Source organism: Dermochelys coriacea, chromosome 20 (assembly GCF_009764565.3).
Source record: "Dermochelys coriacea isolate rDerCor1 chromosome 20, rDerCor1.pri.v4, whole genome shotgun sequence".
Classification (NCBI taxonomy): domain Eukaryota; kingdom Metazoa; phylum Chordata; order Testudines; family Dermochelyidae; genus Dermochelys; species Dermochelys coriacea.
In genome coordinates, this window is record NC_050087.2 from 14,693,901 (window position 1) to 14,706,307 (window position 12,407).

General features: G+C 49.9%; 1 protein-coding gene across 4 annotated transcripts in view; it reads right to left on the reverse strand.

The window, feature by feature from the left end:
* Nucleotides 1–2,119: 2,119 nt before the first annotated feature.
* The window catches only part of VAV1 (vav guanine nucleotide exchange factor 1), a 60,901-nt gene continuing 50,613 nt past the window's right edge, over nucleotides 2,120–12,407 (reverse strand). For 2 of the 4 annotated variants that reach the window (XM_038378113.2, XM_038378112.2), the window contains exons 19-27: nucleotides 11,588–11,633; nucleotides 10,703–10,839; nucleotides 8,364–8,429; nucleotides 7,721–7,752; nucleotides 7,350–7,466; nucleotides 6,577–6,664; nucleotides 5,697–5,811; nucleotides 3,362–3,513; nucleotides 2,120–2,478 (exon numbers count right to left, since the gene is read on the reverse strand). In XM_038378113.2, coding sequence (XP_038234041.1) covers nucleotides 2,425–2,478; nucleotides 3,362–3,513; nucleotides 5,697–5,811; nucleotides 6,577–6,664; nucleotides 7,350–7,466; nucleotides 7,721–7,752; nucleotides 8,364–8,429; nucleotides 10,703–10,839; nucleotides 11,588–11,633 — 807 coding nt within the window. In that variant the 3' untranslated portion in view covers nucleotides 2,120–2,424. The remainder of the gene's footprint in view (nucleotides 2,479–3,361; nucleotides 3,514–5,696; nucleotides 5,812–6,576; nucleotides 6,665–7,349; nucleotides 7,467–7,720; nucleotides 7,753–8,363; nucleotides 8,430–10,702; nucleotides 10,840–11,587; nucleotides 11,634–12,407) is intronic. The other 2 variants (XM_043506866.1, XM_043506867.1) reach the window with 1 other exon arrangement.

Genomic DNA, 12,407 nt, shown 5'->3' on the forward strand with positions numbered 1-12,407 from the left:
GGCAGGGAAAGCTGGGGCAGAAGTAGTCTTAGCACATCAGGTGGCAGCCCCCAGGGGGTTTCTGTGATCCATCCGGCCACAGTGTGGTCTGGTGGTTAGAAGAGGGGCCTGGCTGCCAGGATTCCTGGGTTCCATTCCTGGCTCATAAATTGACTTGCCAGCAAGTCGTCCCCCCACACCACCTCCCCGATGCCTTGGCTCACCCTGCTGACCAATTTAGTAAAGGATTAATGTGATACCCGTCAGCTCTGTGTTCTTGGGGAACCAGGGCACAGTATCCAGCCTGTCTGACTCATGAAGGATGGCCTCTGTTTGAACCAAAATTGATCACAGAAAAGACCTGCAGAGAGCAGTGAAGGGCAGTGTGAGACACATCTAGACCCCTCCTGACAAGGGTGATAGGATTAAGAGAACTCCCCTAGCTTCATCTGCATCAAAGATAGGACAAGGAGGCATCTCCATTAGCATACAGAATGGAGATTCTAAGGCAAGAACCACACTGAACTCTGGGACCAGAAAAGCAGGGAAGCACTGCATCATGGGGGATCTCTGCTCCAGATGTTAATGAACCTATGTCTGCACACACCCAGCTCAGCAGTTATCAGACCAATTCTAGTAATGAATCATTGATTAATATCCAACATACTGAAGCTGCCTAATTGCATTGTGAGTTCTCTCAAAGGACCACCACCCGTAGCCAGGAACGATCAGCTCCCATGTCAAGCCTGAATGATGTAGTCTTCTCCCGTGAACCATTGATGTTTCTCTACAAAAAAACCCCTACCTATGTTCAAGTTTCAGAGTAGCAGCCGTGTTATTCTGTATTTGCAAAAAGGGGAAAATCCACTGAATGCATCCGATGAAGTGAGCTGTAGCTCACGAAAGCTTATGCTTAAATAAATTTGTTAGTCTCTAAGGTGCCACAAGTCCTCCTTTTCTTTTTACCTATGTTCAAGTAAGTGTTCTGATGCCTGGATCCAAACTCTGCATCAGTTCCACTGGGACTTCATCTTCTCCTGACTGATTGTGCTGGGGGCTCTGCCTGTTTCCAGCATTCAGGGCCCTGAGCAACTACCATCACCTGGGAATCCCAACCAGTTCAAACTTCATGGAGCAGTGAGATCCTCCCCCCCCTCTGTTTTCTTTTCTACTTCAGGTATAACTTTCTAACCCTGACTTGTTTGATCAGGTACAGTTTTCTATATATGACTTTTGTAACCTTTAATAATGTAACTGTTATGTTGGTTTAGGCTCTCCTTGTGTAGTTATCACTGTATTCAATAAATAACTTTTATGGTTAAACTGGTTGCTTCCCTCCCTCTCTCTCTCTGAATTTTACTCTTTTGTGGTTTTGGCTTCCCCATTTACTCTGAAACAACGCTCCTCTTACCTAAGCTAAAGATCCCTATAGCATCCAAAAATACTGTGGGGTTTGCTCATCAAGTGGGTTACTACCAGAACAATTATAACATGAAAGTGGGGATAGGGACGTGCTGAACAAGGGTGGCAGCCTGGAAGTGCTGTTCGACCCAGCCTGTTCAGGTCACTCCATTCCAGTGCGGTACCTGTGGCATATAAGGGCGGCAGCTTGAAAGTGCTGCTTGACCCAGCCCACTGAGTCCAGGGACATATAAGGGGTCAGCTTGAAAGTGCTGATTGACCCGGTCCACTCAGACGTGCTCTGTTAATGTGTGGGTGTGTGTTCATCCGGTTCTGGGGCTGGAGGAACCCAGCCCTGGGGAAACAAGGTCCTGCAGGATAGTTCCATTGGGAGGGGACTTGCAGCAGGGAGAAATAGAGCTCCATATGAACACACAAGTGACACAAGCACTACGTTGATAGAATTACAGAATCCGCCCCACCCCCACCCCCTTAGAAGAGTAACCCTAATAAATGAGTAAACCTAACTGGCAAATCTGGTAACAAATGGCAATCACGTGAGCCTGTTGCCATCTGGGTTCTGCCTATGCTGGAGGGAATATAAAGGTGACAGAGGGCAAGAGATCCACCCTCCCCAGGGGACCGCCTCCTACTCATTCATGTGGCGGCAGCCCTCTGGACTCCATACTCCGGCGCCTGATGGGGCAGTTGGATCATGGCACAGACTGGAGAGAAAAGAGCTTTTGAGGGCAGGGTGGCAGACGATACATCCGCAGCCCATCCAGGTTATTCAACACAAAACTTCCTTTACATGCGTGAGAGAAGAGAAATAGAAGAGGGTTCCAAAAGTTCATAAATTAATAGTCCTGGGTTATACTCCCCACCACACTTGCCACTGGGCACCAACACAACATTTCTTCCTTCTACAGAGACCCCTTCCAGGCCTGGCTCCGCATAAGCTCATAGTGTGAGCTCTGCGTAAGCCCACGGGAATCCTGTAGGTCATGATCTCAGGCGGAAAAAAATTACACAGGGCTCCAGATCTCAGCAATATTCCGAATAATCTTCTTCCACGTAATTTGCTGGGAACCAGCCAACCTAGGAAGGGAAAACCCAGTGAGACGTTTAGTTGTTATCACAAAACAACCATTAGAACATGGCCCGTGTGTCATATACACATTGCTGCCCTCTTCTGGATAAGATGAGTGCTGCTTACCTGTGTGTCATAAGCCCTTTACTGCTAAGAGCTAACAGGGATTCTCCTGTAACTCAACTGCTTTTCACAGCAGGAAGATCTGTGTGCTACCCCCAATGCTGTGGTGAGATATGCTGGCCATGCCATGTGGCACAAGGGCCACTATCCTGAGGCATGGGTAGCAGGGATTGAACTTTGGACCTCTGGATTTAAAGGCATCAGTCACTACTGCTTGACCTAAAAGCCCCAGCTCCATTAGCTGGCTCATCAACCACTACTGTCCCAGCCACCACTAGGGGGATACAAAGCACCACTGAAGTCACCAGTTGGCCATAGATTTCTTGGCATTTTATACTCACACTAGGTGTTCTTGTTACCAGATGCATCAGAATGTGTGGGTGTGTGGGCGCACGCATGTGGAGCGATCATGCGTGTGCACGTACATGTGTGTGGAGATCGTATATGCGTGTGTGCACACGTGCGTGCACATGTGAGAGGAGTGCGTGTGCAGGCATGGAGAGATTGTGCATGCGTGAGCACATCTTCATGTGCGGATTGTGTGTGTGCATGCATGGACTGTGGGTGTGGGTGAAACAGAAATGTTCTGTGTGTGTAGAGGTGTGAAGAACCCTGCCCTCTGCTAGATGGGATATGTCAGAGTGGGTCGGGTGCTTATATATGTGTGTAACACTGCCCCGTTGTGGACGGGTATGTCAGGCCTGTTCTGGTGTATAAGGGGGCTGTAAAACTCCGCCGGTCCCAACCCCGTCGTGGTGGTGCACTCACCCGGCCATAGATCTCCCCTTTCCACCAGCCCTGCTGCCCTTTCTTGCTCAGGATCTTTATGATGTCACCCTCCTTGAGCGTCAGCTCCGTCCGGTCCCGCGCGCAGAAATCGTAGCGAGCCTTTGCCGACCCAAAGTACTTCAGCCCTCCTGCTGCAAGGGGACAGAACCTTGCTAGAGACAGCTGTGCCAGGACTAACATCCTCAAATAAAGATCCACCCCTTTGGTGGGATCCTGGAAAGCGAGTGGCCCCCGGAAGCGCTCGTCACCCACCACATGGCTAGAGGCAGTGAACGCATTGTGAAAGATTGGCTCTCTCCCCTCCTGGGGCTCCGAGGGCTTGAGCCGCAGAGGGTTAATTTCAAGAGACCACCAGGGTGGAGTCCATGCACCAGCCATGATGCACAGAATCATGGAAAAATCATGGAGCAGGTCCTCAAGGAATCAATTCTGAAGCACTTAGAGGAGAGGAAAGTGATCAGGAACAGTCAGCATGGATTCCCCAAGGGCAAGTCATGCCTGACTGATCTAATTGCCTTCTATGACAAGATATCTGGCTCTGTGGATGAGGGGAAAGCAGTGGACATGTTATTCCTTGACTTTAGCAAAGCTTTTGACAGTCTCCCACAGTATTCTTGCCAGTAAGTTAAAGAAGTATGGGCTGGATGAATGGACTATAAGGTGGATAGAAAGCTGGCTAGATTGTCGGGCTCAACAGGTCGTGATCAATGGCTCCGTGTCTAGTTGGCAGCCGGTATCAAGCGGAGTGCCCCAAGGGTCAGTCCTCGGCCGGTTTTGTTCAATATCTTCATTAATGATCTGGAGGATGGCGTGGATTGCACCCTCAGCGAGTTTGCAGATGACACTAAACTGGGAGGAGAGGTAGATACGCTGGAGGGTAGGGACAGGATACAGAAGGCCCTAGACAAATTAGAGGATTGGGCCAAAAGAAATTTGATGAGGTTCAACAAGGACAAGTGCAGAGTCCTGCACTTAGGACGGAAGAATCCCATACACCGCTACAGACTAGGGACCGAATGGCTTGGCAGCAGTTCTGCAGAAAAGGACCTAGGGGTTACAGTGGACGAGAAGCTGGATACAAGTCAACAGGATGCCCTTGTTGCCAAGAAGGCCAATGGCATTTTGGGATGTATAAATAGGTGCATTGCCAGCAGATCGAGGGACGTGATTGTTCCCCTCTATTCGACATTGGTGAGGCCTCATCTGGAGTACTGTGTCCAGTTTTGGGCCCCACACTACAAGAAGGATGTGGAAAAATTGGAAAACGTCAAGCGGAGGGCAACAAAAATTATTATGGGACTGAAACACACGACTTATGAGGAGAGGCTGAGGGAACTGGAATTGTTTAGTCTGCAGAAGAGAAGAATGAGGGGGGTTTTGATAGCTGCTTTCAACTATCTGAAAGGGGGTTCCAAGAGGATGGATCTAGACTGTTCTCAGTGGTAGCAGATGACAGAACAAGGAGCAATGGTCTCAAGTTGCAGTGGGGGAGGTTTAGGTTGGATATTACGAAAGACTTTTTCACTAGGAGGGTGGTGAAGCACTGGAATGGGTTACCTAGGGAGGTGGTGGAATCTCCTTCCTTAGAAGTTTTTAAAGTCAGGATTGACAAACCCCTGGCTGGGATGATATAGTTTGGGATTGGTCCTGCTTTGAGCAGGGGATTGGACTAGATGTCCTCCTGAGGACTCTTCCAACCCTGATATTCTATGATTCTATGATTTTTAATAGAGGGGGCCCACAGGGGGCCATGGCCGCTGGCTCCCCCATGCTGTGACATCTCCCATCAGCATTAGAGACGCAGTCCAGCATATCCCCCCTCTTCTTTTCAGGAGCCTTTGCCAGGTCCTGCATGGAGCATAGACCACCCTCACCCTGGTTGCTGCCCTCACCAGCTGGGGGCTGCCCCAGCCCCTTTACGGGCATTTCGACCATCACCCACACGCCGGCCATCGACCAGGATGAGCGATTCCAGCTGGGGCTCAGAAATGATGGATTTTGCCTCCAGACATTTTTCTTCTGGTTTTGTCCCAATTTTCCCATTTCTGTTGAAAGCCCCAATTTTGGGGTCCCCCACACTAAACCCTGGAAATTTGACAAAAACTAGAAAGGGGGGGGTGGGGGTGGCAAAAAATTGGGTTGAAAAGCCACCATCCCTCAAGAAAAATGTTTTGGGGGAAATTTCCATCCCACATATGCCCGGTCATGAGGATCTATCCCAAGAACCCCGGGGGCTGAGATCCTGCAGCCCTGAGGGGGGGGGCTCTCGAGGTCTCCCTGCCCCCGCTTTAGCACTGGCCCCCGAGCACCCTACCGGGAAGTCTGGAGATGGCCCTCTGCTCAGGCTCCTTGAACGGGAACTGCAGCGTGGTGTCGAGTGTTTTGAAGCAGTCTTTCAGGGAGTTCTGCTGGTAAAACTCCACCAGCTCCTAGGGAGGAAGTACAGAGGGGCCCTGAGCATGTGGAGATTTCTTCTCAGAGGTATCAAGGTCAGAAGGGACCATTATGATTATCTAGTCCGACCTCCTGCACAATTCAGGCCACAGAATCTCACCCACCCACTCCTGCAATAAACCTCTCACCTATGTCTGAGCTATTGAAGTCCTCAAATCATGGTTTAAAGACTTCAAGGTGCAGAGAATCCTCCAGCAAGTGACCCATGCCCCATGCTACAGAGGAAGGTGAAAAACCCCCAGGGCCTCTGCCAATCTGCCCTGGAGGAAAATTCCTTCCCGACCCCAAATATGACAATCAGCTAAACCCTGAGCATGTGGGCAAGATTCACCAGCCAGACACCCAGGAAAGAATTCTCTGTAGTAACTCAGATCCCACCCCATCTAACTTCCCATCACAGGCCATATTTACCATGAATAGTTAAAGATCAGAGCAGGAACAGAGACAGTAACAACTAGACCCCACTCCCCCAGCCCCTCCAGCCAGAAATAGAACCCAAGAGGCCTGACTCCCAGCCAACTCCTCCTCTAACCCACTAGCCCCCCCCTCCTCTCCCCTCCCCTCGCTGGGAACAGAACCCAAGAGTCCTGGCTCCCAGCCCCTCCTGCTCTATTCAGTACACCATACTGCCTTCCTGAGGGCTAAGCGGCTGGTGTTGCACTAAGCATTCCCCCAGTGGCCGGAGCCTTCCAGTGAAGATGGACTTGAAGCAGCCGATGGGAAATCTGCTCAATCCTTACTATGAGTCCTTTGAACGCCTTCTTCTCTGTGATGCGGTACAGGCCCTCCGACGTCAGGATCTTGATGTGTTTGATTTCTACGTTAAACCTGGGGGCACAGACACCAGCTCTCAGGAGACCGCTGGTTTCCTAACGATCTCTATAGCTGTAATTTTCCAGTGTATTGCACCTTTAAATTTCTAGCTGTCTGCTCTCTGGGGAGGGCAGGGCTTTGTGAATAGAGGGTAGATGCAGCTGGTTACAGAAGAGAAGCACACACTGTACTCTCTCTCTCTCTCTCATAGGGTCTTTCAGAAAGCACTAAGATGGAGATCTGGCCCCACCGACTCCAATGGAGCGACACCGATTTATGCCGGCTGGGGTTTCTGGCCCTGGGAATATAGGATTCTCCATAATTGCACCGCTCTGGCCTTATATCCCACCTCAAATGGCAAGCACATCCAGATGGAAGATCAATCTATGCTCTGCAGCATGAGGCACTTTCCCCTGCTCCCCTAGCTGGTGCTGTTGGAGATGCTATTCTTAAATATCTAACCCTACCTTCTTAACTTACAAAGCAATTTATCTTCATAAGATCAAGAGGTAGGGAGTCCCACAGGTTAACTACCTGTTGCATATAAAAATATTTACTTTTACCAGGCATTTAATTTTGTTACTCGCCCCCTAGTGTTTGCATTATAGAGAAGGGCCCCAAAGAGTTCTTTCTCAGCGGCAGGCTATTCACGCACACAAAGATGTTGCTCTTTAGAAGCTGTTACTAAGGTTAGGATTACTTGATGCTGATGGCAAACTCGGCCGCGTCCTTGACCCTCTGCCGCACCAGGAACGTGCCGTCTGAACGGTTCGTGAGGATTTGCTCTGCCTCTGCTCTCTCCATAGGTCCCGCATACCTGCAAGGAGGGACATCCATGCAGGAGTTATTACTTGAAGTCTACAATTCAGCCACTAGATGTTGCTGTGGGCTGGATGACATACCAGCAAGGGTGTGGTTTCCTGGTAAACAATGGAGGCAAAGCTGGAACTCAAGCTGGTTTAAGACAGTCTGTGCTTTCATAGAGCATGATGCATACAAGGCTGGACTCCAGATTAAACAGCAATAAATTATGTAGACGCAGAAATGTTTCAACTCTATAATTTTACTTACCAAAGATAAACAGAAAAATCTGGGGGAGGATTCTGGGAGGGAAAGAAAAAAGTTTTATTTTCTTGCAGTAAATAAAATGGAGAAGAAAGAGTTATGTCTTGCCCAGGAGAGCTGATGTCAGTACTCTGTTATTCTGGAGTTTCATTTTGCTCCCAGTGTCATATCACAAATAATTCATTTTTTAAAAAATTATGTATATAACGGTACAAAGAATGGGGCCCCATTGTGACAGGCATTGCATAGACGTTCCCCAAGATCAGGGCCCCAGGTGCTGCCCAGACACATAGTGAAAGACAGGTCCTGCCCCAGACAGCATGTAAACAAAGAAAGAATGATTATACTCCATTTAAAAATGAGGAGCTGAGGTACGAGGAGATGAAGTGACTGCCCAAGGTCCCTCACAGGCAGCCTGTGGCAGAGGCAAGAATTTCACTCAAATTTTCTGAGCCCCACTCCAGCGCCTTACCTACAAAACCCACCCTTTCTTCTGCTGCTAAGCATCCTGGATTGTAGATGGACATCTGCCCTTTGTCCCCAGATCAGATGTAACCCACCCAAACTTGTCTAAGGAATTTAGAGATCCTACAAAAACATCCAGCATTTACCAGCTAATCGAGCAAATGTGAAAGGAGTTGCTACTCACACACACATACGGTTTGACTTTTTGGCATGGGAACCAGCCGATCTCGTTCGTGGATGTGTTTCTGCCCTGCAAAGCGGAAGCCAATGCATGTCAGATTTATTGTAAATCGGGTGACCAGATGTCCCAATTTTATAAGGACAGTTCCAATATTTGGGGCTTTTTCTTATATAGATGTCTATAACCCCCCACCCCTCATCCCGATTTTTCACATTTGCTATCTGGTCACCTTAATCATAAAGAGCTATCACGGCAGAGGCCAAAGGGGCTGCTCTGGGCCTGGTTTGCAGAGGACTATGGTAGGCTGGAGGTTTAAGCCAAGAGCAGAAATATTTCAATTTGGCTATCTCACTGTGGTGTTTCTTGGGAATTGTAGTTTGGTTTTCTCGTGCCCCCGTTCTCTATGGGCCAGACTCCCTAGCCAGACTACTTCTCCCAAGATGCACCATGGTCAGGGCCTCCCATAATGCAACCGTCTCCCCACACCATGAGGGCAGACTGTGGTGCATCATGGGAGATGTAGTCTGACCAGGAAGCCTGGCCTTTGGAAGAGAAATGGGAGCATGAGGCAACTGAACTACAACTCCCACAAGGCACCGGGGCTACAGTCCCCCACCATAATATTTCATTTTTTCCCCCAAAAGTTGACCATTTTGCACAGGCAAAAGCCCCCTTTTTCCAACCAACTCTAGCCTGAAGGCCTGAGCCAACCCCCACTGAAGTCAATGGGCAACTTCTTCATGGGCTTCTGTGGGTTTTGGATGAAACCCTGCCTACCTCTTTTCCACTGGCTCCAGTGGGTTTTGGATCAAACCCTGCCTAACACTCAGCATCTCTGATCAGAGCCAGCGCTGAGATCAGGGCCCCATTGTGCCAGGTGCTGCACAGACTCCGACTGAGATCAGAGCTCCATCGTGCCAGGAATTAACTGGGAGAAGACAAGGCATGGGTGACCCCACCAAAAAGGGCTATTTATTGCTGCTAAAGCCCGAGTTATAAACACAGAGACACTGAAAGCAGGTTGGACACCACGGCTGCTGGACGGGGCAGACCCTGTGGTTCTCTCTGGCCTTCACTGCCTGGCATCACCACTAAGAGGAGTCTGCCTCCCTCTTGGCCTCATCAGGAGAGTTGAATACTGGGCTCAACAACTGAGCCATGCTCAGAAGCGGCCCGGATCAGTTCTGTTTCATCATTTTGTGCCTGATGCCGCCTGGCCTCCCGAACAACAAGAGGCTAAAGCACTAATTGATTTATGCCGCTCTCCTCTTTGACACCTGATTTTAAAGACACCCCTCCCCACCATCATTTCTTATCATGAGGTCTGTAACGATCCCAACTACGGTCATCAGCAGGGCTTGCCGGCTGGAATGTCAGTGCTGACAGACCCCTCCCACTTGAGCTAACGTGAGCTCCATTAGCCAGCTGCACTAACTTGCGGTGTCTTGAAAATTGTATTGCAACTGTACGTTATCCCTTTAAATGCTCAGGGGGTGGTGGTGGGGTGTTCCTGGTCCTGCTTATGGGCAGGGAGCTCTGTAGGAAGCTCTGAGATGTGGGCCTAGCAATAGTTAGATTGCAGCCAGCCAGCCAGCCTGGAGTAAGCTGGGGTGAGTTATGCCTCAGGGAGAAGCCTGTTTTGTCTCTCTCTGTTTTGGGGTTCTTGTGTGTTATCATTCTGGATTCAATTAAATAAAGTTGTGTTACATTGCAACCTTCCAGCAAGAGTATTCTGGGTTTATCTAGTTTCTCGGTTTGCATGCCATGAACATAACAGTAGTCAGACTGGTTTCAGAGTAGCAGCCGTGTTAGTCTGTATTCGCAAAAAGAAAAGGAGGACTTGTGGCACCTTAGAGACTAACAAATTTATTTGAGCATAAGCTTTCGTGAACTACAGCTCACTTCATCGGATGCAAAGCTTATGCTCAAATAAATTTGTTAGTCTCTAAGGTGCCACAAGTACTCCTTTTCTTTTTAATAGTCAGACTGTTACCCTCTGGGTGGACCAGCCATCAAAATGGGATGTCCTCATGTGGCGGAACCCTGTGGTTTTGGAACCAGAAGCCGCAGCTTCAAGTCCCCGCTGACCAAATTTATGTGCAATTCCTCTAGTTCAGCAGTTCCCAAACTATGGGTCTCAACCCCAAGTGGGGTCACACCATCAGCCAGTGGGGTTGCAAGTCCAAGTGAGTAGACAAACGAAATCTCAGCAGCGGGTCTAGTGATGTAGTTATGGGGTGGTGGGAATCTGTGGGACTGAACGCTCAGGAACCGCTGTTCTAGTCAGCGTATCCCCCTGAGGGCACACGGAGCGGAGGGTGGATAGCTGCAGAGACACCTACCTCCCACCATAGCTGCTGCACCTCAGCTTTGGTCAGCTCCACAATGTCCCCCAGGCTGAGTCGCAGCGACGGGCCAAATGCCACGGGTGGCGGGGGCAGCCCGTAATACTCCTGGCAGACCTCCATTTTGGGCAGCCCTAAGGAAACAAGGATATTGGCAAGGAACCAGTCACAGGGCAACCCCATGTATCTCTCTGCAGCAAACGCCTGCCACCCGGCCGCATCTGCGCCCAGCGCTCCTCCCACCCACTACGTGGATACATGTGGACGGTCACATCTTCCTGGTGCGAGGGGGACAGAAAATCCTCCCCGTGCTCTACATGGGGGATAGAGGGAAAGCCCTGGGGCAGGCCTCATTTGCCCCTCCAGGACAGGGATTCTGCATGCAGGATGGTGTATTTTAAGGGCTTATTGTCTCCTGAACCTTCGTCCACCCAGAGCTCCCATGAGCCAATGGGGCTTTCCTGCAGGTGCCCTGAATTTAAGCTGGAGCTCAGCATCCCAGCACAGATCAGGGATCCATCTAGTCCTGTGTCCAGCCTGTGGGAATGGTAGCTCAGTTACCACATGCCCTTCTCTATGGGGCAAGCTCCCCAGCCAGACTGCATCTCCCATGATGCACTACAGCTTCAGAGGGATGGAGTTATAGTATTCCAGTCCCTCCCAGTACAGCAGATCTGCAGAACTTAAAGGGGGGTCCTTTATTGAGGCATTAGACCCAGAGCAGACCCTCGGCTCTCTCCAGGCTGCAGTGCCTGGTGTCACCAATAGGGGTCTCCATCACACCGGGCCTAATCAGGACTGCTGATTACAAGAAAGGAAATTCCTTCCTGACTCCCCGGCCTGCCCTGAAGCATGAGAGTGGGTGCTTGCAACGGGACTTACCAAGGTCGTTCTTCTTTCTCTCCTGGGTGTGTCGGTTGGATTTATTCTGCAGAGGGAAGACAAGGAGCCTGGCTCAGATAAGGAGGATGTGTTGGATCTGTCTGAAGTTCAGCAGGCACAGACCCTGCTATAAATCAGCAGGGGGTGTAGTATTATGAGCAGAACTGGAGTAAGAGGGTGGGGCTTGAGGAGAGACTTAGGTCAGTGTGGTACTAGGGGAGGGCTCAGCAAGGCAAATATAACAACCCCCCATGTGGTACTTAATCCCCTTCTAATAGTAATTGAGCCATAGACAGAGGCTGATGAGCCTGCTGCTAAGGTCAGGTTTTAGACCCAGAGATCTCAGGTTTGATGCCCATTCCTGGTGACTGCCCCAGCAATACCATATAAGCTGGGACCAAGCTCCTTTGCGCCCAGTCTCTAGACCCTCAGCATGTAAAGATCTCCCTTGTCCCGCATCACTTATTACTAATGAACCATGGGTAGGGGTCTGTGATCTCCTGATGCTGCCATTTAGGCTGTGACTAGGGCTGATCCGAAACATTTTCCATTTGGGGTTTTTCTGAGAAACACCCTTTTTCATGAAAAGTGTCGGCTTTCTGCAGAAAAATGGCTATTTTTCATCAAAAAAATCCCCCAAACGCCTGAAAATTTCAATATGCTGCCCCAGTGCCTCCTGGGAGTTGTAGTTCAGTGGCCTCGTGCCCCCATTTTCTTCTATGGGCCTGGCTCCCTGGCTGTATTACATCTCCTGTGTGCTCTCCCCCATCAGCCACAAGGCCTGGCTCTTTGCTTACTTACACTGGAGCATCATTGGTGA